At 37.3% G+C, this 24,471-nt stretch overlaps 3 protein-coding genes across 3 annotated transcripts; 1 reads left to right on the top strand and 2 right to left on the bottom strand.

Moving 5' to 3' along the window:
* The first annotated feature begins 1,781 nt into the window (after positions 1-1,781).
* On the top strand, positions 1,782-2,204 carry LOC137129752 (potassium voltage-gated channel subfamily E member 1). Its single transcript, XM_067508987.1, has one exon. It carries the CDS (start codon positions 1,782-1,784, stop codon positions 2,202-2,204), a length of 423 nt encoding a protein of 140 aa, XP_067365088.1.
* Positions 2,205-2,599: 395 nt separating this feature from the next.
* dnajc28 (DnaJ (Hsp40) homolog, subfamily C, member 28) lies at positions 2,600-3,736 on the bottom strand. The gene has a single exon (XM_067508978.1). The coding sequence runs from the start codon at positions 3,734-3,736 to the stop codon at positions 2,600-2,602; it is 1,137 nt and encodes a 378-aa protein (XP_067365079.1).
* Positions 3,737-11,923: 8,187 nt separating this feature from the next.
* On the bottom strand, positions 11,924-22,531 carry LOC137130456 (NACHT, LRR and PYD domains-containing protein 1 homolog). The gene is made up of 17 exons (XM_067510632.1): positions 22,493-22,531; positions 22,219-22,244; positions 21,600-21,873; positions 21,449-21,492; positions 20,977-21,244; positions 20,542-20,585; positions 20,071-20,359; positions 19,722-19,789; positions 18,585-18,655; positions 17,743-17,957; positions 17,358-17,611; positions 16,607-16,735; positions 14,333-14,486; positions 14,213-14,242; positions 13,602-13,636; positions 13,411-13,447; positions 11,924-12,751 (listed from the first exon to the last, which is right to left on the bottom strand). Exons 3-17 carry the CDS (start codon positions 21,862-21,864, stop codon positions 12,489-12,491), a joined length of 2,166 nt encoding a protein of 721 aa, XP_067366733.1. The 5' UTR covers positions 21,865-21,873; positions 22,219-22,244; positions 22,493-22,531; the 3' UTR covers positions 11,924-12,488.
* Between the last annotated feature and the right edge of the window lie 1,940 nt (positions 22,532-24,471).

Below are 24,471 nucleotides of genomic sequence, written 5' to 3'. Positions count from 1 at the left end.
ATTAAAAACTAGTTCAACAATGCAATAATAAAACAGTCTTGATAGAAATTTGAGGAACTACGCCAGTTTTTTACTAAATTGCTTTAGGTGAACTACTAGGCTTGAACAAGATGTCGATTACTAATGTCAACCGACAAAAACACTGTTGTAGTCAGTCTAAACGTATCCACTTCTCTCCAGGTTTGTAAATGAAGCAGAATAAAGAAATTATATTTTATGTACTTGTCCTGTTGTTTTAAAGTGCATTAGTTTATCAGTGTTAACTTTGACAATAAGCCGTAGTTGAAGACCTACCTTTATTTTCAGATACTTCTTTTAGCCAAACATTTGTTGTCTGATGATCCCGGGAACTGTGTCTGCATACATCTATATCTTAAATACTACTGTACTGTAGTTTTCAAGAAACACATAATTTCCATGTTACAGCAGCAAATGTGCTGCAAGAATTTCTGTACGGATTGAAAAAACAATAAAATAAGAATTTCTATAAAAAAATAAATCTACAATACAAGTACAATTTTACAATCATACAGTACAAATAAGTGTACATACACACACACGTGAATGAAGAGTGAAGTGAAGGACATTTGGAGGTGATTGTGTTGTAACTCAATCTCGCCTGGGCTGTGCTGGTGACTGTCCTGTGGCCTGAAAGCAGCTTTGTTCTCCTGTGTAAGCCTGACACAGTCCTTAATATCCCCACACACTCCTACCCCCAAATGCAAAATGTTAACATTATCCATGGGAATATGAGGAACATTATTACTAACCTCATACGTTATACTCCTCCCAGCTGGAGGTAAACACCGGTGTTGACCATCTGAGGTGAGTGAGCAGGCAAGAAACTGTATTGACACGTGATCATCAGTTATTTAATTCACACTTTAGCACGAGATTGTAAATAATTTTTGAAATATTTGATTTGAAATAGTGACTGTCAACATCTTACTAGAATAACACATTTGTTATTAAATAATATCCAAAGTAATGTCCTAACTCTACTGATTGCACCAGTACAGGACACTGGTTTACCCAGCTTTTGACCTTGCCCTGTGACCTCTTCTTGTTTCATTAAATGTGTTGACATGCTGAACATGCGGCATGTCTCGTTTCCATAAAATCATGGAAGGAGGGCACATTAACGTGACTAAGAGGACAGGGGTTGGACATTTTCAGATGTAGTCTGGAAAACCAGCTGCTTCTGGTTCTTCTAGAGACACGACTTGTCTGATCAATGTCTGCTGACGCCAGTAACAACGGGAACTGACACCAGATCCGTGTAAGGTAAGCTTTTCTTTCTGCTGAACAAAGTCTGTGCAAAACAATCTATCACTACTTATTTCATCCTCATGGCACCAAAACTGTAAAGTCAGCAAAGAATTTTTAAAAAGCATTCAAGCTCAGGTTTGTATAATGCAGTCATTTCATGTACAAATTCAACATACATTATGATGACAAACTAATGTGCAATTTAATACACATTTGTGAATTTGCGGAGAGGACAAACTTGAAACTGATTTCTTGCTCATATTTCCCTCTCCTGTGTGGTTTCTATTCAAAATCACTCTAATTAATATTAAAAATTCTTTCCAAAGTGGATTTGAAGGGATAGGAATCACCCCTTTATTTGTCTGTTGCTTCTTAGGAGTAAAAACTTTGCTATGAATCACATCAACTATTTGGTAACAGCATGTGTTAACCACAGATGAACCTTTTTCTTACAGTACGTTTTCATATTTGCCCTCAGTTGCAGTTTGCTTCGTGGCCAGCAGAGGGCAGCCATGGCACACATCAACACCACTGAGCTGCACTCGCTTCTCCTCTCGTTCCTGCAGCACTGCTTCAACGCCACAAGTAAACTGTCTCCAGTGGTACCACAGAACTACAGTACTCAGCAGGCGCTGCACCATGTAGCTGGAGCCCAGGCCCACGTTCAATCTCAGGGCATTTTATATATCCTTCTGGTGGTCGGCCTGTTCAGTTTCTTCACATTTGGCATTATGCTCAGTTACATTCGCTCCAAGAAGCTGGAGAGCTCTCACGATCTGTACCACCAGTACATTGCCCACGACTGGTCCAAGGTGATGACTCCATCCAGGCTGGTCGCTCAGGCTCTGGAGAGCAAGGCTGCAGGTAACAAGGCCGCCAGCAATGAACCTGTGATCATCTCCAATCCTGCAACACTGGAGCAGCTGTCAGACTAGAGTGAAAGAAGCTGCCCTGTTCAAATGCGACAAAGAAATATTCAAACAAGCTTTTTAAAATACCTTAACTTGTAATGTTACATAGCAACCAAGCGTTACAGTGTGAGGTGTGTATTTTTAGATCAGTAATTTCCCAGAAATAACTCGTATTATGTTGTTTGTTCATTAATAACGCATGCAATTCATCAGGTTTTACAACATGATAATTTTTTCCCCACTTAAACCTTACTACATACCTGCATGCAGTATTTGCACAGTAGTAACTCAGAGTAAAACTGGTGGCACCATTATCTCCAGCTTTCATACAGGCAAAAAGGAAACAAGCATGTGACCAATGTGGGGACAGTGATGATCGATTTAGATAATAAATAAACTGCTGATGCAAATCTTTGTTTTCATCTGAGTAAACTCTGCATCCAAGACATCAGGCCTTGTTTTGTATTTTTAGGTTTAGATATTGCGTTGGCTGTTTTTTTCTCTTCCTTCCTCCTCTCTCGCTCCTTTTCTCTCTCTTTCTGCTGGTCCAGTCTGCATTGACAGGCTCCTTTCACAGCACGGTCAATTTCTCTGGACAAACTCAAGTGAACCATTTGCATGTTGAGCATAGGGACAATGAGGTTGTAATTGTCCACCATCTTGTTAAGTTTTATCAACTCCTCTTCTACTGATGCACACAGCTGCTCCCACTGTCTGTGGTCCTTAGGGGTCATAGGGTCACTAAGCCTGGCCCTTCCTTCTAATAATTTTGTTCGGATCTTAGCAGTGGTCTCTCTGATGTCTCGCTGTGTGACAACCCAGGGCGGCTGGTAACCATTGTCAATAAGGATGCGGTTGAGGTTGTGAGTCATAGGATCAGCATACGGATTGTGCTCAAACTTGTTGAGGGGCTTTCCAGCTCCGCTGAGGTTCTTAAAGTCTCCACGGGCCATGGACTCCTGGATCAGGTCCTCCACGAGCCGTTCTACAGCCTGGGTGATTTTGATCTTGTGGCTGCGCTGACGCATGTCCCGTTCCACTAGTGCTCCCTCTGCAGCAGCTGCTCTTTCATGTTCCCTCTGTCTGTAATTCAAAACCTGCTCAGATGCTCGGTCGACACGAATCTGTCGGTATTGACGCTCACGTTGGCCGGGGGTGCCTGAACCCACACCCTCATAACTGAGGTAATGTCTGTGTTGAAGTGCTGCACCTCTGGATTTATCTTCCTCGTCTACTTCCTTCTCTCCATCGGGTTGCCCGATTTTGCTCTGATGGGCCAGTACAGCGCGATAGGCTTCCTCAACTCGAGCAAACAGCACTGCATCTGCAGTCGGAGCCCCAGAGTCTGGGTGGTAGAGCTTTGCCAGGCGCAGGTAGGCTTCCTTCACCTGTGCAGGACTGCTGTGTCCCTCATCAGGCAGTTGCAGAAGCCTGTAGTTTTCCTGCAGACTGCGGCTGATTTGTGGGCCAGAGCTGAGTGCTCTGAGCAACAGGGACTGTCGAGGCAGCAGGTACCAGCATCTGCGGGAAACCAGAAGGTGGAAGGTGCAATTCATTTCTGGCACACTTCTGTGGATTCAAGAAGAAGTTATTAAAAACAAAAGTTGAAGCTAAACAATCTTTTTAAGTAGCAAATAGAATTATGGAGGGAAGTCAGCTCTAGCTCTGCATAGATATTGTCCAGGGAGTTTATTCGCTGCCATGTGGGTGTAGCATTGCTGCTGCATAAACCTGTTTAACTATTATATATATTATGTTATCTTGGCTGGGCAAGAGAATTTTTCCGCCTTTTGGCAGTTGAGTTTGCTTCTAGATCCAATTGGATCTTTCTATTTTTAATTTGTTGCTGATGGTATCACTTGTACTGTGCTTTATTGTCTTAATTTATCTTTTTAACTGATACGTGGCTGATTCATGGAAACCCTTTACAAACCAAACTGAAGCAATAAAGACAGGGTGGTAGTAATCAACAGGGTATCTTAACACTTTGCACTTAAACTAATTAATATATTTTTAACTTATATATAATGTTCTGAGTATATTTTGCATTTTAGAACATTTCCTTATTGTTTGGGGCCCAACTGACACAATTTCTTTATGTGTAAGAACACAATAAATCTCCCTTACTACAAACTGGCCTTGTTCATTTGATGAAGAAGTGACTATAAATACTTTTCATTACCCAAATTAATTATTTAATGCTTTTCATACAGTACTAAATGGGCTTTTCATGGACAATTGTATGTTACATTTATTTACCAAAAGACATTTATTTTTTGTGTTGTCCATATACATATATTGGCAATATATAAAAATGCAATGTTGTTTAAAAAGTAGTGACAAAATACTGTAGCAAGTGAAACTCTATAGCATAATATAATATGCAGCATACAATAATGCTGTTTATTGTGTCAATACACACACTGTCTCAAATGATATCCCCCATTATAATGATTTTTTTCTTTAAATTATTTTAGAAGTGGCATGAACTGTATGATCACCTTGGAGGCTGTATTTGAACTGTACTGCAGTACAGAAGAGTTCGGTAATTTAGTCTATGTTAATTGTTAATAATGGGGTGGGCAAAAAAACAGAAACACTTGTTTGTATAATTCAGCACAATTCAACAGGAAATTACCAAACAATTTAATCAAAACCAGTTTAGAACTGTTTCAACGCAAAACTGAACACCATCCTCTTCATGAAGGAAACATTTGTTCCGAGATTGTTGGATTAATTTGTCTTCAGTGCCTTAGCTCTAAGACATGGCAATCGAATATGAATGACCTACTGTCACAAATCAGATTCCTTGCAGTGGCTGCCTGCGATAAAGTGTATTTTCAGTTTAAACGCCAGATGACAATACAGGTTTGTACAAATCGTCATCAGTTACTGTTCTAACAAAATTTCATGTTGAAAGTGCAGCATAAATAGTTGCTAAGCTAACTGAAGGTATAATGCAAGAGTAGTTTAGCAAAAAGAATCGCAAATGGTCACTAAACGAGCTACGACACATATCTGTTAATAGGGGATTAATGACAAGCATTCAAATTACCTGACCTACAGGTTTAGTTAGATAATTGCGTTAAATCAGAGATGACCTGTTTGTTGTTTTGTGATTCAGCTTCTTCTTCTTTCATTTCTCTGCAATTGTGTTGCATCGCCGCCCTCTGTCGCCCCCTGCTGTGTAACATCTGCCTTAAAATGTGGTGGAAGATGCATAAGTAACAGAACCAATACAATAATGTAAAAAGACTCAACTCACAATTGTAATGAAAAAGTACGAAGCTATAAAAATAATTGGTTTAAAAAACTAAAGGTATTAATTTTGTTTTTAATTTATGCTGTGCAGCCTAGTAAAAAACCTTCTTGGGCAGGTGAAGAACATGCAAACTTCACAAACTTATTTTTATTAAAAAGCTATCGTTTGCGATCTTCATTCTGTTGTAGTCTTAAAAAGACTATTTCTTTCACTGATCGAGACCTAAAAGCACATGAAAATGTTAACATGCATTATGAAAAGTAGTTAATTTTCAAACGTTTTCGAAAAATGATCTTGCATGAAAAAGCATAGCATAGTTTGATCTTAGACTCTTGTCCTTGTTTTTAGCTGCTAAATGTTGCAATATTATCAGCAGTTAGTTGTTCTCAGTGGACTGTGTGTGTGTCTGCTGTTTGGTGCTAAGCAGGTGGGAAAAGCTTCAAAATCTACATGTCAGGCAATTGTGAACCCAAACAATAAATAGGTGTGTTGCTGTGTATTAAAACACGTGAAATTCTGTCAAAGAAGAAAAAATAAAAAATGGAGGAAGACATATATCAGGAAGATATACTCTATAATAATGTAGACATATTCACACACAGACAAGGGACACAAAAGTGTAAAAGAAAAATCATTTCCCCATTTCTTGAACTCCGTGAAATTCCTCGCCTGGTCTCTCCTGGCTCTCAGATAAATCCTCACTGCTGGTTACATCCTCCTCACTCTCCTCAGAGGACACCCAGGCTGCTGCAGGAACCTCCTCTGGTTTCAGGCTTCTGTCCGTGGCTGTTTTCTGGAGAAATGACCACAGGGCAGCAAAATTTTCTTGTAGTGTGTTTGTGCAGGTGCATAAGAAAAGACATAAAGCCCAGTTGGTCCTTCATGACACATAAACACACAAAGTATATTCTCAATCACATTCACTTTATAGCCCATTTGACCTTTGATGATTCGAATTTTACACTCACATCAGTACTTAGCTTAAACACTTCGCCAAGACAGGCACTTTAAGTTACCCGCAAGTCTGCTTCCAAAGCATCTTTGATAAAACGTGTGGAGTGAGAACACTCCCCGGAAATGGATCTGTCCTTGGCTGGATGCAAACTTTGAATTGGAACAGTATTTTGGCCTTCACTGAGTGCAGAGAAGATGACGTATTGAGAAACTGCTACAGTCTTTTCTATTTCTTTCTGGAACAAATACAACATATTTACACCACTTACCACGATGAACTTACCTCTTGTAGACGCCGTGTAAGTTATACTGTTATTAAAACGCTTAAAACGCGTTGGCATAAATTGGCTAAAAGCATGACGCACATTCAAGCTAGCCACTGACTGAGCCCTGTTAGCCCTTTGTAATTCATCCTTTTCAGAAGCAGAACTCGCAAGTTTATGGTGACAAACAATAATACATTTGTATAAAACACAGACTTCTAAGATATAAATTACAAACGTTTAATATTTCAGAAAAGAGGGCTTATCAAAGTCACACAAAATGGCGTCAATAAAATTCCGAAGCTTTTGTGGGCGGAGCTTTTTCCAGAGGAAAAGGTGGGTGGAGCTTTCCAGTGCAGTTCCAGATCAGTTCTGTTCATGTCCTTCAAAATCTCCCTCACCACCACCACAGACTGCTGGCCACGTCTCTCCATCATCGCTAGTAGCTGTGTCGTGTTACCCCACTCTTGTTGGTAAACTCTGAGCTCTTTGTAAAATCTATTTATCCAGTGTTCCCAAAGAATCTATTTGACAAATGTGCATTAATATCTACTAAAGGTTAAAGTTGTTCTAAAAAATATTCACTAAATTTACATATTTCATCGATGGGAGATCTGGCTTACAGTATTAACTTTATGTTGTGCCCCCGGGGTTTATGAAATAGGATACTTCCTATCCTATTTTCAATTCTTCAAAGATCTAGTATCACCTGACCAAGGAAGAGGGAAAACAATCAATTTAAAACAAATAAGATTGTGAATGTCATACAGAGGTGCTGCCTTAAAACTGGACTCATCTTTGTAAATGTTGCACTTACAGAAAACACATTCAGTTTATTAAACATATGTTAACTCAATATGGAGAAGTGAAATATTCTCTTTACCAAGGCACTTCTCATTTAATGTAAAGACTTTTAAAGGCTGCAGTTAGTGAAATTATTCTGTACCAAATATCTGATGAGTCGGAAGTTTTTGGAGGCTAGAAACAAATTTTAAGCATTCTCCCTGTTCATGTCATATGGTGTTAGCGTAATTTTATATGATTTCTCAATGTATGTCCAGTCCAGAGGGTTCTTTTTCAGCACTGGTGCCAAACTCAACTGTGCAAAGCTGAATTTCATCATGTTTGGCATTTGAGTAAGATATACACTAACCTGTTTTAGTGCAGGATCATGTGGGATCAGATAAACATGTAGTTTGAGGAAAGATGTGTTGGGTTTGTAGTATATTAACACATTGCAGCTTATTTTCACAGGAAAGCCGACTTTCATCAGGACAGCTCTTGGAGAGAAAACTGGTTCAGACAACTTGACATGAGATGATGTGACCTCAGACACTTTTTCCACAACATCTCCACAGTCATCTATGTGCAAGACAGCAAACTTGTCCAATATTCTTGGGTCGTCATCTGTACAAAATACAAACAGACATATTTAATGAGGAGACTATAGTGTTGCTGTACACAGAATATGAAACATAAATTAAATTACTATTAAGTTATTAATAATGTATTGCTTCATTATATCCATTTTAGCACTGAAGAATTCACAGTGCGTTTTCTTTTATGAAATGCTTTTCCTAATTTTCTTCCGCACCCACCCTTATCAGAAACTGTTGAAAAGCACACTTTTAGCAGTCTTACTTAATCTGGGACAACCATGCCGAGAAAAATTGCTAAGTGACCACCAAGCTAACAGTGCAACGTTACCTCTTGTAGACACCGTCTAGGTTATACTTTTATTAAAACATGTTAAAAGTAGCCAAAATTGGCTAAATGTATGTCGCACATTTAAGCTAGCCACTGACTGAGCCCTGTTAGCCCTTTGTAATTTGGAATTTTCAGACGCACAACTCACATGTTTACAATGACAAACAATATTAGGTCACTATGTATTATAAGTGTTTAATATTTCATAAAAGACGGCTTACCACAGTCTCACAAAATGGATTTGATAGTTGATAAAATGGCTTTGATGAAATTGAGATGCTTTTGTGGGCGGAGCTTTCCGGAGGCGGCGGTGGGCGGAGTTTTCCGGAGCACTTTTCTGAGTGAATATCTTAATAACTTAATGTGTGAATCCAACTCTATTCTCACCAACACTGGGGGTGATTCAAAGATTCAAGATTCAAGATTCAAAGTGTTTATTGTCATATGCACAGACAGAAAGCATCCACTCTAAATGTCATACAGTAAGTAAAATGAAAATAGGAAGAAAAATAGAAATAAAATAAAAATAAAATTAAAAAAAATAAGAGAAAAAAAATAAGAGCCATAAGGCAATAAAGGTGAGGGAGTGCCGTTCTCGGTGAGGTAGTGCAGTTCTGAAAAAATGAGTGTGCAAATGCAAAATGTGATTAGATGTAAACATTTGTGTCCATGTAAACGGTTGTGTCCATGTAAACAGTTGTGTTATGTTCATGGTTGCAAACTCTTGTCAGCTGTTTAGGAGTCTGATGGCAGAGGGGAAGAAAGAGTTCTTCAGTCTTGAAGTCCTGCATTTCAAACTTCTGTACCTCCGTCCTGAGGGTAGAAGTGTGAACAGTCCTTGCTGGGGGTGGGAAGGGTCTTTGAGTATGGAAGCAGCTCTCATGTGGACTCTGCGGTGGTAGATGCTCTGCAGAGAGGGCAGTGGAGTCCTGGTGATCTCCTGTGCAGTCTTCACCACTCTCTGCAGGTGTTTGAGGCCCATGGCAGTAGTGATCTTACTCTTCCTGTGTTGGAATAACTCTGGAAGAGTCACTAGACTCACTGGATATTTTACACCGTGTTATGCCCCTGGTCTAGGGGAACCTAGACATAACAAGATGTGCCCCACCACTGCTTTCATTCCCAAGCAAAACCAGACCAAGTGTTCTAAACGGTAGCAATTTTATTTGCTTCGGTCGTGAGCAATGCTCAAAAAATCAAACAAAAACAACATCCCTGTCTTACCTAAGCAAACCAAATAAATACAAAAACAAATGACAGAGTGTCTAACCTTAACTCCTAAGCCAATACAGGAGAAAAATTAGTAACAAAAAAAGGGCTTCTCACTCCTACTATGGCTACCTGGTGCTCAATATGTACAGTGAGTTATATTTCCAATTATTTACAGAATTATCAAAACAAAAAAAACAAAATTCGCGGAGCTCCCTGTGAATCAAGTCGAGAGTCGTGTACAACAGAATGCTGGGTTGGTTGGGAATGGCAGAGGTGGACCAGCTGGGGCTGCTGACATCTTGGTATATATATGGAGGAAGATGCTCTATCCTGTCCAATCAGGTGGCGACAATGAGTTCGAATGGCCCAATCCGTGCCGACCACCTGTGGCTCACCCCTTTTTTTTTATTCTGGAAGATCAGTGAAGACAGTGATGAACTTGGTAAAACACCCAGATTAATGATGACGATGGTCTTTAATATGCATCAGTTGAATGAAGGCTGCAGCGTGTGAAGTCAGACTCACTCTCTCAAACTGTGCAGATTCAGGTTCACACCAGAAGTTTTTCTCTGAGGAGAAAAGAAATTAAAATGTAACTTGGGTGATTATTATTTAATCACACATCAAAGTATTCGGTAGTAAGCCATAGATTCTTTAATTAGAAATAAAATATGTGAACTTCAAAATCACATAAGATAAACTCACTAAACTTTCTACATTGAGTTATTGCTAACAAGGTGGGATACACTTTGTTATTTTTTGGGTTACAATGTTTGATTTATTTTCTATCAATAATCTAAAGGTTTATTAAATGTTTTTTTGCTTGGAAAACCTAAAACAACTAACTAGAAGACACTTTGTGAAACTTACTGAAGCTGACAAATTATTTAGGAGGTGAATCTGGTTTTTAGAACTTGTAGGAAGGTCTGAGACCATCTGGTGGACAAGTAAAGAACAGCAAGTCTCTAAATTAAAAGCATTACAGAGTTTTTAAGAAAATCAGAACTTGACTGAGGGCAGAGACAGAGGAAGCATAGTGTATTATTTTGAAGTAGCAGGTAATACATATACACACAAATATATATAAATATCATACATATATATTTTTGCTATAGAAAGTCTTGTTGCTATTATTTAAACTGTACTCAGCATGAAATATTTTACATTTAAAAAGAGCTTTCATGTTTTTATTATATCGATTAATCACACTGTTCTTTTTATTCTATACCTTTAAGTTCTGAACTGGTCTCTGGTAGTTTCTGCACCAGATCCGTCCTGTTCATGTCCATAAGAACATGGTCACCTCCACAGACTGTTGATCTCCATCATCAGATCTACTATTTCTACTCTGCATGCGCTTATCAGTTGGCTGCATGGGTAAAATTAAAGACCTGCAACTTTTTACCTGCAATGTCACAGACAAATAAATAATACAATTGATAACAGTGTATTATACTGTACATAGAAAAGGTGCTTACTTTTCCTGTAAAATGCCTCTTCCAAAAGAAATTCCCACTTTACTGCTGCACACTTATGTTATTTATGGTTCCTAGAAAGTCAATCAGACCTAAAGGACACTGTGTCTAAATATATTACTGCACATACTGTATGTGCCTTTAACTTACAGAGATAGTAAACCATGACAGCATACATTTATTTGACTATTTTCAAATAAATAAAAGCTCCAGGTTTGTTTAATTCTGGAAACCCACAGTGCATAGTGATGAGTCCACCCAGAGGGAGGAGCAACACATTTGTTATTGTATGCAGTGAAATCAGCTTCATTTGTAGTTTGACTTGTTATGTTTTACCACATTCTATAGTCATAATTTATCTGTTTTCTAGGTTTGTTCTTTTTTTTAGATGAAGACAAAGACAATTTGCTGCCTTGATATGTTGAAGCTGCACTTCCGTCACTCAACATGCTAATAACCAAACATACAGTAAATGGTAAATGGTCTGCAGCTTATAAAATGTGATCAAACCAACTACCCTGGGAATGGTGGACAACTGCTCTACCTCCTGAGCCACAGTCACCACTAACATAACAATCAGGGGAATTTGTCATTAATATCAGAAAATAGTCAATAGTAAATACTTAAGACACTATTAACTGGTACATTTTGAGGATACAGCACTGTACAATCAAATGCTGTAAAATTTTAGTGTGTGTCACCTTTTAACAACAAGGGAATTTAAAGTGCTTTAAGGTGTGAAATGATTTTGAAAAAATATATAAGCACAAAAATGAATAAAATACACAAAGAAACAGGATATAAATTTAATAAACACTAAATACATACAAGGAATAAGAAAATACATAGACACATATAGTGTGTGGAATTTCTCCACCGCACCACCACCGGGGGGGGGGGTCATCACCCAGTGTCATCACCCAGGTGAGACGTTAGTAGTGAAGCTCGCTCTCTACTTCAGTCAGGCTGAAGCAGGGGAAAAAAATTATTTTACTGTTGTTTACAGGTATTGTAACCAACATATAACTGCAAACAGCCCACACATACGACGTCTGTTACATAAACACAGTATTCACAAGATTTTATTATAAATTTCAAAATAAAAAACATAATTACAACAATTGTTATGGGAGTAAGTATTTGGCATAAATGAAGATTAGACATGAAATAACTGCATTAAAATGCCATTTACATGTGGGATGATAAAACATTTATATTTTATAATGACTGACAAACTTTTGCTGCATCTGTTTTGGAGCCTGACAGGCAAAATTTCATTGTGTGTTTTGTTTGAAATAAAGCAATTAAATGATCAGGGTAGGAGAAACATTGAATACCATGCAATTTGTGCTGGAAATAAAGCCAAGTAGAAAAATGGCACAGACACAGCTTAAAAAACATTCGTGTTTGGTCTAAAAATCTTTTCCCTCAACATCTAGTTGTTTTCCTTGAGGTCTTTGATGAGATATGGCTCATTCTTCTCGAGGATTTTGTAGAAGGCATCGTTGCAGGCTACACTAGCTTTCAGGGGACCAGAGAAGAGCTCCCTCATCTTATCCTGAGGGGTACGGATAGCTCTGATGTGATCATAAACTTCTTGTTGGATCACATCCTTGTATAACAGCTCGTCCAAAATGGCCGCAATGTGGCTCACTCTCTTGATGAGTTCAACTTTATGTTTGTCCACAAAGTGCTTGGCTGAGGACAGAGGAGACAAAATTACTGATTTGATTTGGACATCAGGCTACAGTTAAGTTCATTTGTAGAGAGGGGTTTCAATTTAAAAGCTGTGGAACTAACACTGTTTTCATTCAAAATGAAGATGTGACAAATTAATCAAACATTAACAACACAGAACACCTTTGTTTCTTTACTCAGGTCCAGAGGCAGAACTTGACTCTAATTTTACTGTCCTTAAGAGACAAACATGCTTTGATTCAAAATAAATTCTAAATACATTCTGAATTATTATATTCAGAGCGATGGGGAGGTTCTGACACAAGTCACTGGTATCTTTTGTGCTCAAAGTACACAGTATGGCAGTCATGTACTGTAGTATTTTGTAAACAATTGCTAAAGAAGCTTAAATACAAAGAATCCATTACAGAGTGACACTAATATCAACTAAGTGATGATCACCAGAGCAGGAAGAAGATCTGAATTCAGCTTTGATCTTTTTCATGTCAAAGTAAGTTATGTGTTGTTGCTGCAGTTTTTAGTTTTCAATGGGTTAAACATGTTTGAACCCAAGCAGGTTACGTTTTTTACTATAAATAAAAAACTAAATACATTTGTCAGACTTTTATTCATTCATTTACACTTGGTTATTTAATGTGGCAGTTTAAGTTATTTCTTACCTGTCAGTCCTGAACTGCTCTGTTTGGTAGTTGTTGCCTGATCAATGTAAAATTAATAATAGAGAAATAAGATGGTGAATAATGTCATTATTAATGCAAGGGTCATTTACATCCATCTGTAGCTGAAAAGCTCATCTGAATGCAACAGTAGTTCATATTAGAAAAAGTCAGAGTTCAGTGACATTACTCACTTTCTGGTTCACAGCAGAACAGTGTCCATCTTCCTCTGAGGAGAAATTAAGAAAAAGCTGTTGTTGTACCATATGCAATCAAATGCTTCATATGTACAGTAAATTTAAAGCTGAGTTGACTGAAATTTAAAAAAAATGCAAACACACAAAATTCATGCCTTAAAGTCCGAAAGCAAAGACCTCAAAGTTAAAAACTATAGATAAATTAGTAAATAAAATAAATCAAATAAAACCTTAAAAAACAGTGACTTAAGCATAATTGTGGCCCACGAATTATTCATTTGGATATGCACAATATTAAAAACAAATATATCTGATCCCATTGCCCCTTGATCAGGTTAGGCCTGTTTCAAATTGACCTTAAGTTGCTTAACAGAATTGCAACAGATGTTCACTTTAAATCATTTAATATTTGTGGAACTTGGAAACAACTTCAACTGCAGTCTCAGCATGTTATTCATTCAGGTTAAAAAACATCATGTCAGAACCACCAGTGCACATATAAAATAACAAATAATGCTTAGTTGATTGCAATAAATTTCTGCATAGACGTGACATCATGACAAGTAAAGGGCAGTTCTTCTCAACACTGATTGCATGCAGTGTCTTACCTCCTAAAGGAGCACAGGTTGAATAGTCATCTAAAAAGGAAAACAGAGCAAATGATGGATTATTGATATTGGAATTTTATGTAATGAAAATCTTTAAGATACCATCAAATGACTACTGACCTTTTTGAATTTCACAGGTCCACACATGTTCACACTTTGGTTCACCCTTATTTCTGGGAGAGTATGAGAGTGTAATGCAGAGGTTTCCGTCTGGATTCTTGATATACACCTCATAGAAATTTGGGTGCTGGCTTTCATATCTTAGGGTTATTTTCTGTGCAAAACAAAACACAAGAGTTAGCTTTGCTAAAGTTTGGTCAAGTTACAGTAAATTCACTCAATTTCTGCTGTTTATTTGGATGGGTTATCCTGGCAGAAGGAGGTGAGAGAGTGGTGATTGGGGCAGATTTCAATAGGCATGTAGATGAAGGGAACAGAGGTGATGAGAATCTGATGGGCAGGTTTGGTCTTCAGGACAGGAACACAGAAGGACAGATGGTGGTAGACTTTGCAAAAAGGATGGAAATGGCTGTAGTGAACACTTTCTTCCAGAAGAGGCAGGAACATAGGGTGACATATAAGAGCGGAGGTAGAAGCACTCAGGTGGATGACATCTTGTGTAGACGTTGTAATCTGAAAGAGATCAGTGACTGTAGAGGAGAGTGTAGTCAGAAGACACAGGATGGTGGTGTGTAAAATGATGCTGGTGGTGAGGAAGATGAAGAGGACAAAGGCAGAGCAGAGGACGAAGTGGTGGAAGTTGACAAAGGAAGAATGTCTTGTAGTTTTCAGGGAGGAGCTAAGACAGACTCTGGGTGGTTTGGAGGTGCTTCCAGATGACTGGACCACTACAGCTAATGTAATCAAGGAGACAGGTAGGAAGGTTCTCAGTGTGTCATCAGGGAAGAGGAAAGTGGACAAGGAGACTTGGTGGAGGAACGAGGAAGTTCAGGAGTTGGAAAGAGGTTAGCTAAGAAGAAGTGGGACACTGAGAGGACTGAAGAGAGTAGACAGGAGCACAGGGAGATGGAGCGTAAGGTGAAGGTGGAGGTGGCAAAGGCCAAATAAACAGCAAATGAGGACTTTTTCTTCCTGTGCTTGGGTGGGTTTCTCCGGGTACTTACTGTATGTGTTCACCACAAGAAAAAAGATATTAGACTATTTGTATTGTAGACTGTAAACAAAAAGAGAGTCCTTAATTTGAGATTATGATTTTTTAAGTCTGGGACAGTTAAAAAGTAGGATTCTGGACATTTAAAGGACAAATGTAAAAAGTTAGTTTTGCACCTCGGCCTCTATATTTCTCCTCATGAAGTCTTATTTGAGAGGTGGATTGTTATACCCCTTCTCTATGGAGGCTGTTGTTGTCCCTTCCTTTTTCCTTTCTTGGTGGAGCTGTTCTGTGATGCTTAGTGGCCTCCTTTTTTTTAACAGTTCATTCCAAATTTTTGTGCTATGTCTAATGTTTGTGCAATGTATTTGAGTGGTTTCCCCATTTCTCCAATTCAAATTGGCTAAAGCGGCTCTCTAGCCTTCATGTCAATTTATCTTTTTTAAAAAGCCAATGCAGTCTTTACAGGTTACACCTGGGTAACAAGAAACATCTGTCAATACTTCATTTGCTTGCATAAAATGTTGGTAATCTCTTAAGTGATATGTGCTAGGCTACTTAATATATCTAGGCATAATGAGCTGAAAACGTAACTTTGCATCAACAATCTTAACTAGTCTAAAAAAAGAGAAAGACCAGATTATACTTTGCCAAAAAATGCATGGAAGCTGTGCAATTCGGAAACTTCTTATGGACAGAAAAGTTGACTTGTACCCGAACAAACCAAAAAGGGTTTTGGAGACGGGAAGGAGTTGCTCATGATCAGAAGCAAACCACCTTGGATGTGAAGTACCTTGATGTGTAGTACTGTGATGTGGGTTTGCAGGACTGCTAAAGGGACCGGTTCCCTTGTGTGTATTACAGATTTGGCTGCTATATGTAACAAAAACAGCAAAAAAGTCTAAAGTGATCGGGTCAATATCATCTGCTCAGATGTAGTCTAATGTTTTATTATATGGTGCTTTACAGTGCAGCTGTAAATGTAATTGTGTGTTTTGTGTTCTCATCATCTTGTTCACACATAATCAGAATCGATAAGGTTGTGAAACCCATTCATGTTTGCTGACTGGTTGTAATTCCAACATTATCTTTCATTTGGTGTGAAAACCTTTTTAACATCTACAAAAAATTATATTAGTGACTCTAATGGAATAGATGAGGATAAAAAATACAAAATACAAAGAAAATGCATAAGGCTTTGTGTTTCCACACCCCACTGCAACTGCATTGATCCCACAGTATCGTAACCACCATTCAGTTCAAATGACAAAACTGTACAGTACCTCTGGCTGAATCTTTGCTGTGTCTATGTCTGCTGTTAGCATGAAACCGTGCTGCATTTTCAGGTGCTTGTCAGGCCGTGGCTTTCTGATTATTTCATATCCTTGGGAGAATTCGTTCTTGTCCACTGTCTATAAAAATAAAGCACAAAGCGATTACAGGGTTAAAGTATGAAGATGAATCACCTGTACATTTATGATCCATGTTTGGATACATAAATAATATGAGTTTATGAACAATTATAACATAACGGTATAAAAAGTTCATAATATGAGATTAGTGCTGTAATTTCATAAAAATATGCCAGAAAACATTAAAGATTTGTGAGGGGGAAATAAAAAGATGGTTACGAGCTACAGGAGCTGTCCCCATTACCATCACATCTTCCCTAAACATCGTTAACATCATCACAATTTTACATTTTCTCTGTTGTTTCCTACTGAATCAGAAATATGAATATAAAATGCATTGTCCACACTGACATCATTACTTGATTTCTCAATGTATGTCTGCTCTAGAGGGAAGTGACAAGCTTTACTTAGCAAGTAAATTACATTGACCTAACAAACAAACATTTCATCAGTACTGTCTGTGCTCTGATAATAACTTTAATTTCATGACATCATATTTTTCCCCACAAATTAATTTAATTCTTGACATTTAAATGTATTTTCTTTTTCACTGGCCTCAAACTCAACTGTGCAATTTTTTAAATTTTATCATGTTTGGCATTTGAGTAAGATATACACTAACCTGTTTTAGTGCAGGATCATGTGGGATCAGATAAACATGTAGTTTGAGGAAAGATGTGTTGGGTTTGTAGTATATTAACACATTGCAGCTTATTTTCACAGGAAAGCCGACTTTCATCAGGACAGCTCTTGGAGAGAAAACTGGTTCAGACAACTTGACATGAGATGATGTGACCTCAGACACTTTTTCCACAACATCTCCACAGTCATCTATGTGCAAGACAGCAAACTTTTCCAATATTCTCGGGTCATCATCTGTACAAAATACAAACAGACATATTTAATGAGGAGACTATAATGTTGCTGTACACAGAATATCAAACGTAAATTAAATTACAATTAAGTTATTAATGATTTATTGCTTTATTATATCTATGCCCATTTACCTATGCAGATCCAGTGTGGCAGGTAGACTATAGCCAACTTCCCAACAATGACTGTGATGTCTATTAGGGGACCTGCAGGCATGTACTGCATGTTTTCCATCCTCTCCATGTGCTCCTCCCAAGAGCAAAACTGGTACTTGAAGCTGACCTTTTCTTTACAGCTCCATCGTAAACCAGAGACACTGCATTCAAAGTTTCCCACTTCAGACTGGAGACTAAGTAAAAGAAAAGAAAAGGAGCTGTTTGTGTATATGCACAAAAACTGAAATCACTTACTACGGTTCTTGTTTCACATAAAAAGCTTTAAAAAAAAAAGAAAAAAAAAAGCGTTTAATCTGATGACATTATAAAGATGTTAGATGTCAATTCTTTCGTGTATTAGATCTGGTTTAAGTAAGCACACGTACAAGCAATAACCCATGTCCTAAAAATTATGTTTCTTTACAACTACATTGCAAAGAAAACCCATTTTTAGAGGGAACATAACTGTAACTGGATGATGTTTTTGTTCACATGATGAGGATATGTTGACATTAAACACAAATGACAAGTTCAACGGACTTTGATCCTGAACATACTTTCAAAAAATGGTCCCAGCTATTGTATTTGTGTTCACCAAAATATCCAGTCTGGTGGTACAGTGTCCAATTGGTCAGACTGCATCCTAATTTAAATGAAGAATTAAATGTCTTTTAGGGATTCAAAGAAAACAACTGTGATCTGGTAAGAGAAAACAAATTTATATACAATATGTTAAACTATAACCTGGGGTGAGGAATTAGTGGTCCTCAAGAGTGTTCAATGATTCCTGGGTATATAATGCTGAGGGTGTTATATTTTACCTGTAAGTTGGAGCCTCATCAGTATGTGCACTGTTTACTTCAGGGTCAAGTTTAGTCCAGTCACTGGGATCCTGTTTCAGAAGATAATACATTTAGTTAAAACAGGATCAATGAAGTAATACACAGGAAATATTAATATAATAACAAGCTTCAAAGTATTTCAAGTATTAAGTATAGCTGACACTGGCCGAACAGCACATTTGAGATAATAAGATTGTGATTTATGGTCTGGTGTCATAAACAAAGCAAGCATTAGGAAAGATGGGGTGGTCACCTCAGGGCCCACATCTGAGACGGGCCCACTAACCACTATTCTCACTTAGTAGAAGGAAAGAGGCAGAGAATCACCATCATGCATCAGAGCCACTATCCAGGGTAAACAACAAAGATTCATGAACACTTCAGGAAGATGGCTCCAAATAATGGCAGGTTTACATAAACCTGAGGAAACCAGAGGAGCAAGAGAAGGAAGAGCAGGAACCATCATGGAAGGACAAATGTCTGTATGGGATGTACCATCATCTGGACAAAGCTGTAGCTAATTGTTACATGGCAAAAAGGGGAGAAAGTACAAATGGGGTGTGTTAAAACGCAAGGAATGAAAGAGTAGGAAAGGTTTAATAATCTTACTCTTCCTCTCAACACAACAACAAAGACAATAGAATGGTCAAACATCCTAAACATGGATCAGCCCATCGTCTCCCAGCAGTTTCTTTTTCTTTTACCAAACAGCCAGCAACAGAAACACAACAGGTGGTTTGCTCTGGGTGAATAAACTAACCAATGTTGCTCAACTGTTCCCAGGTTTTCCACCTGACGCTTCTACCATACTTGACCCTTAGCCACCGTTCAGCTAGTGCTATCTTTGAGATGCATGAAGAAGTTCGGCTATCACTGTGAGGCAGAGAAGTCATATTTAACAACAAAGTTCTGCATAAGTCAGAACTCAAATGTGTTGATGAAGCTCCTACAAGCTGAGAGTGAGCAGGTGGAAAATAACAAAAGAATCCTTCACTGTCTTTTTTTAGCCTGTTACGGCCCGACCTTTTGGGGCTACAGGGAATAAAGTATGCAGGGCTGGACGCCACATAGCACAGGACAAATAAGCTATTTTACAGTAGTGAAGTTTAAGATTACTTTATCAGAAGGGTCCCTTGAGAATGCTCCTTCCCCCCTGTGCCGAGAGTCAAGCTCTGCCCCTCGACCTGAGTAAAGAAACAAAGGAAAACAAACAGCCAGATATATAAAAAAAAGCACAAACAGCATCAATGATGACACTAATTTTACTGTGCTTAAGAGACAAACATGCTTTGATTCAATATAAATTCTAAACACATTCTAAATTATTATATACAGAGTGATGTGGAGGTTCTGATACAAGTCACTGGTATATTTTGTGCTCAAAATATATTTAAATTTATTTGTCAGATATTTATTCATTCATTTAACTTGGTTATTTAATGTGGCAGCTTAAGTTATTTCTTACCTGTCCGTCCTGAACTGGTCTTTGACAGCCTCTCTACCAGATCAGTTCTGTTCATGTCCTTCAAAATCTCTCTCACCGCTTCCACAGACTGCTGGCCATGTCTCTCCATCATCAGATTCACTAGTTGCTGTGTCATGTTAACTCGCTCTTCTTGGTAAACTGACTTGTGTGGGATGCTTTTCTTGAAGTGCATGAACTGCAGGGACCACATGAATCTTCTGAGCTCTTTGTAACTCAATGTTTTCAGTGTTTCCAAAAGAATCTGTTTAACATCATGTGATGCTGGTACCTGTAATGGTGACATGTCACAAGTGTCAGTATTAGACATGGGGACATTATAAGATCATTTTTTTATTCTGGAAGATCAGTGAAGACAGTGATGCACTTGGTAAACCACCCAGATTAATGATGAGGATGGTCTTTAATATGCATCAGTTGAATGAAGGCTGCAGTGTGTGAAGTCAGACTCACTCTCTCAAACTGTGCAGATTCAGGTTCACACCAGAAATTTTTCTCTGAGGAGAAAATAAATTAAAATGTAATTATTATTATAATTTAATCACACATCCAAGTATTCTGTAGTAAACCATAGATTCTTTAAATGGAAATAAAATACATTAACTTCATAATCACATATGATTTACAATTTACAGCAGTGCAATACAAAAACAATGCAACAAATGTTAAACTCACTACACTCTGTACATTAAGTTATTACTAACAAGCTGTGAGGGGTCCTGCTTTAGTTACTTTAAATTATTTGTTATTGCTTGTTCAATTATTGGTTACAATACGCATGTTTTGCAACTTTTTTAAAACTATATATTTTATTAAAATACTACTTTAATACATTTCGGAGACATGCATAATTATAATTGTAAACAGTTTTTGTCATCTTTGTTTTACCTTTGAGACCTGAGCTGGTTCCTGAGAACTGCTCTACCAGGTCAGTCCTGCTCATCTTCATAAAGATCTTCTTGGTCACCTCCACAGACTGTTGGCCATAGGCCTTCATAATCAGATCCACAACTTCTGCTCTGTCTGCTGTTTGTCTCAACAAAAAGACCTTCTGAGAGGATGACCGCAGGAACTCATTAAATATTCTGAGCTTCTCTTCACTCAGACCATTCAAGGTTTCCAAAAGCAGCTGCTTAACAGCTGCCATTGTTGCTACCTGAAACATTTAACAATCACTTCATGGGACATGATTAATCCACTGTCATTTGGAGTTAGTTGATAATATTTTATTGAACATAGTATTTTTAGGTTTTTGCGAAACACAAAATAACCAATTATTCCATTAACCTTCACCTTACAGTCTGTCCTATTCAAATAAAAGCTGTGCTCTAATCAGTCAGACAAATGTGACATTACTCACTTTGTGGATCAGTGCAGCTGGGGTCTTATTCTCAGATGTTATTTCTGAAGAGAAATTAAAAGTAATAAGAAAACATAAATAAACAATAATATGTTCTACAGTAATAGTGTAGTTTTGTGATGTTAAGACATATTTGTCTTTACTGTCTTACTTTTTGGTCCTGAGCTTATGTCTGACAGCCTGTGGACCAAATCAGTTTTCTTCATCTTCTCCAAAATCTCCTTGGTTTTCTCCACTGACTTTAGGCCGTAAGTTTCCACAATATAAAACACACAGTCCTGCACGTCTGTTACCTTTTCTATATTCAGGTAGTTGTGACTGTACATTTCACTCAGTACGAGCTTTTTGAAATGCTCGATCTCAATTTGGCCAAAACCAGCCAGTGTTTCCAAAATCTGCTCTATGACAGACGTCATTGTTTCTACCTGGTAAAATCAAAGGAAAATGGAGAATTGAAATTACTCAACTTGGATAATTACATGTTTTTTCTTTTATCTCATCTCATTTTACAAATGTGCATGTGATAAGGTTACACACATATTGTGTAATGATACAATGGCCAATATTTGTCCAATCGCATATACAGTAGTTGAAGTTTTTACACTTTTTATTTCTTTAGTTTTACCTTTCACAAGTATTATATTCCTGTAGGAAGGTTTTAGTAGCTACTAAGGACTATGTTTGTGTACAAATTTGGAATTTGATTTGTGTAATATTTTATTTTATTGTTGAAGATTATTTGCACAAAGAAGAGATGACTCATCACTTACTGTCTGGATCAGTGCAGACCATTGTTCTGTGACAGAGGGAACATAAAAATAATCATTAATGATTTATTTTATACTAAACCTTATAAATAGATCATGTGTGTTGCATTTTAAGAATTCTAATATAAAAGACTCAATTTAAACTAAACTATTAGAATAGTAAAAATATGTGAAAATCAATGTTTAGTTTGATGACCAGCTTTTAAATTATTATTGGTTCAATAAACAATATTTGATAACTTATTATACAGTATAAATGTTTTTATAAGGCACATACATTCTGTGGTCTTCACATCCAATGTTTCAGTTGATGACTCTACAACATATTTATTAAGAATTAATTGCATGTAGCATTTCAGTGTGATCATAATAACACTGAATGTTAATAATTAAACAGACTCTATACGGACACATTTATTATTTCAATAATACAATTAATGACAATTGAATGACAGTAAATGATTGATGTAACTAAAATATATAATATATAAACTCAATTTTGTGTTGTAGAGGAAAATTCTTTTGCTGAATCCCATTTTTTACATCTGTAGAAAGTCAAGCTTTATAATCTGTTACTGAGCCCATGAGACAGTGTCAGTAAATGCTGAGAAAAATCTGGATCAAATGTTCTGAATCACCCTCCTGTTTCTTCTTCTTCTTATACTGTATATTGGATTGGTTGCATTCAATTGCACAGAGGAACTTGTTGTGGCTGATCAGTGCATTGTGCTGCTATAGTTAGTCAGTTTAGTTTTGCTGCAATGATTTAAACAGCATTAAATATTTTACCTACAATTAACAAGAGCTTTTATATCTTTATTATATGGATTATTCACACTGTTCTTTTTATTCTTACCTTTAAGTTCTGAACTGGTCTCTGTTAGTTTCTGCGCCAGATCCGTCTTGTTCATGTCCATAAGAACATCCCTGGTCACCTCCACAGACTGTTGACCGTATTTCGCCATCATCAGATCTACTATTTCTACTCTGTGTGTGGTCATCAGTTGCCTCCATGGGTAAAATCTAAGACCTCTGTGGAACCAAGTTATCCGCTCTAACCGCATAAATTTCTTCAGTTCCTTTTGATCCAAATCATTCAGTGTTTCCAAAAGCAACTCGTTCACAGCTGCTATTGTTGCCACCTGGAATATTAAGAATATATGTTCATAGAGCAAATATGTCAGGATACATATTCACCGAAAACCTTTTTTAATAGTGTGTATCGAGCATATTGAATTCATGCACTACTCCACATAGTCAGACAAATGTGACACTGCTCACTTTGTGGATCAATGCAGACAGAGATGTATCATCTGGGTGTTTTCCTGAGAACAAAGAAAGAAATTAATAATGAGCAAATGACTTCAGAGACTATTTCTTTAAAAACAATACAAAGGCATCAGCACAAAATGAAACTTCAAACTCCTCCACTGATGGATAAATTGCCATTTATGCAATGTGACTGTCTTTAATATTTCGAACAGTAAAAAACCTATTTTGTGCACAAGGTCAATTTCTTCCTGGTACATCAGAAATCTAATTATGTAGATAAAAAGACACAGCTCATAAATTTATGAGACACATCTTATGGACTATTTTTCAGTATTTTCTTACTTTTGGATATTGAGGATTTGTCTGAAAGTGTCTGCATAAGATCAGTCCTGTTAATTCTTCTTAAAACCTCCATGGTCTTGATCACAGACTGTTGGCCGAAGGTTTTCACCATTGAAAACACTGTGTCTTCCATGTCTGTCCACACGTGATCTCGGTACGGCTCGTGATGGTGAATTTGTCTCAGCAGGCCCTGATATAGGTCCTGTGTCTCCCTGTCAGTCAAATCGTTCAGTGTTTCCAAAAGCAGCTCTAAGACAGACGTCATAGTTTCTACCTGGTAAAGTCAAAGAAAAAGAAATAATTCAAATTATATGATATGATATTATTATATATTTATAGAGAAAGTGCTTGTATGTGTTTACATTTCTTTGGTCACATTAATGTGACTCACTGTTGTCTATTATATTTTCATAAACGGGTCTTTATTTTCTTGCCTGTAACTTTTTCAAAGACTGAAAAGGAGCAACTTAATTTTACAACTCTTTTTTAGTGTAAAGAAATATTTTATTTTTATGTTGGATTTATTTACACACAAAATGTTAAGAATGAATGTAATTTCCAATAATGTTATCACTTGCCATGTGCATAATGTTTTTTGACAATCATGAACAAAACATTTGTTTGCATCAAGATGTAAAATGA

This window comes from Channa argus, chromosome 7 (assembly GCF_033026475.1).
Source record: "Channa argus isolate prfri chromosome 7, Channa argus male v1.0, whole genome shotgun sequence".
Taxonomy (NCBI): domain Eukaryota; kingdom Metazoa; phylum Chordata; class Actinopteri; order Anabantiformes; family Channidae; genus Channa; species Channa argus.
This window is presented reverse-complemented; position numbering and strand designations above follow the sequence as displayed.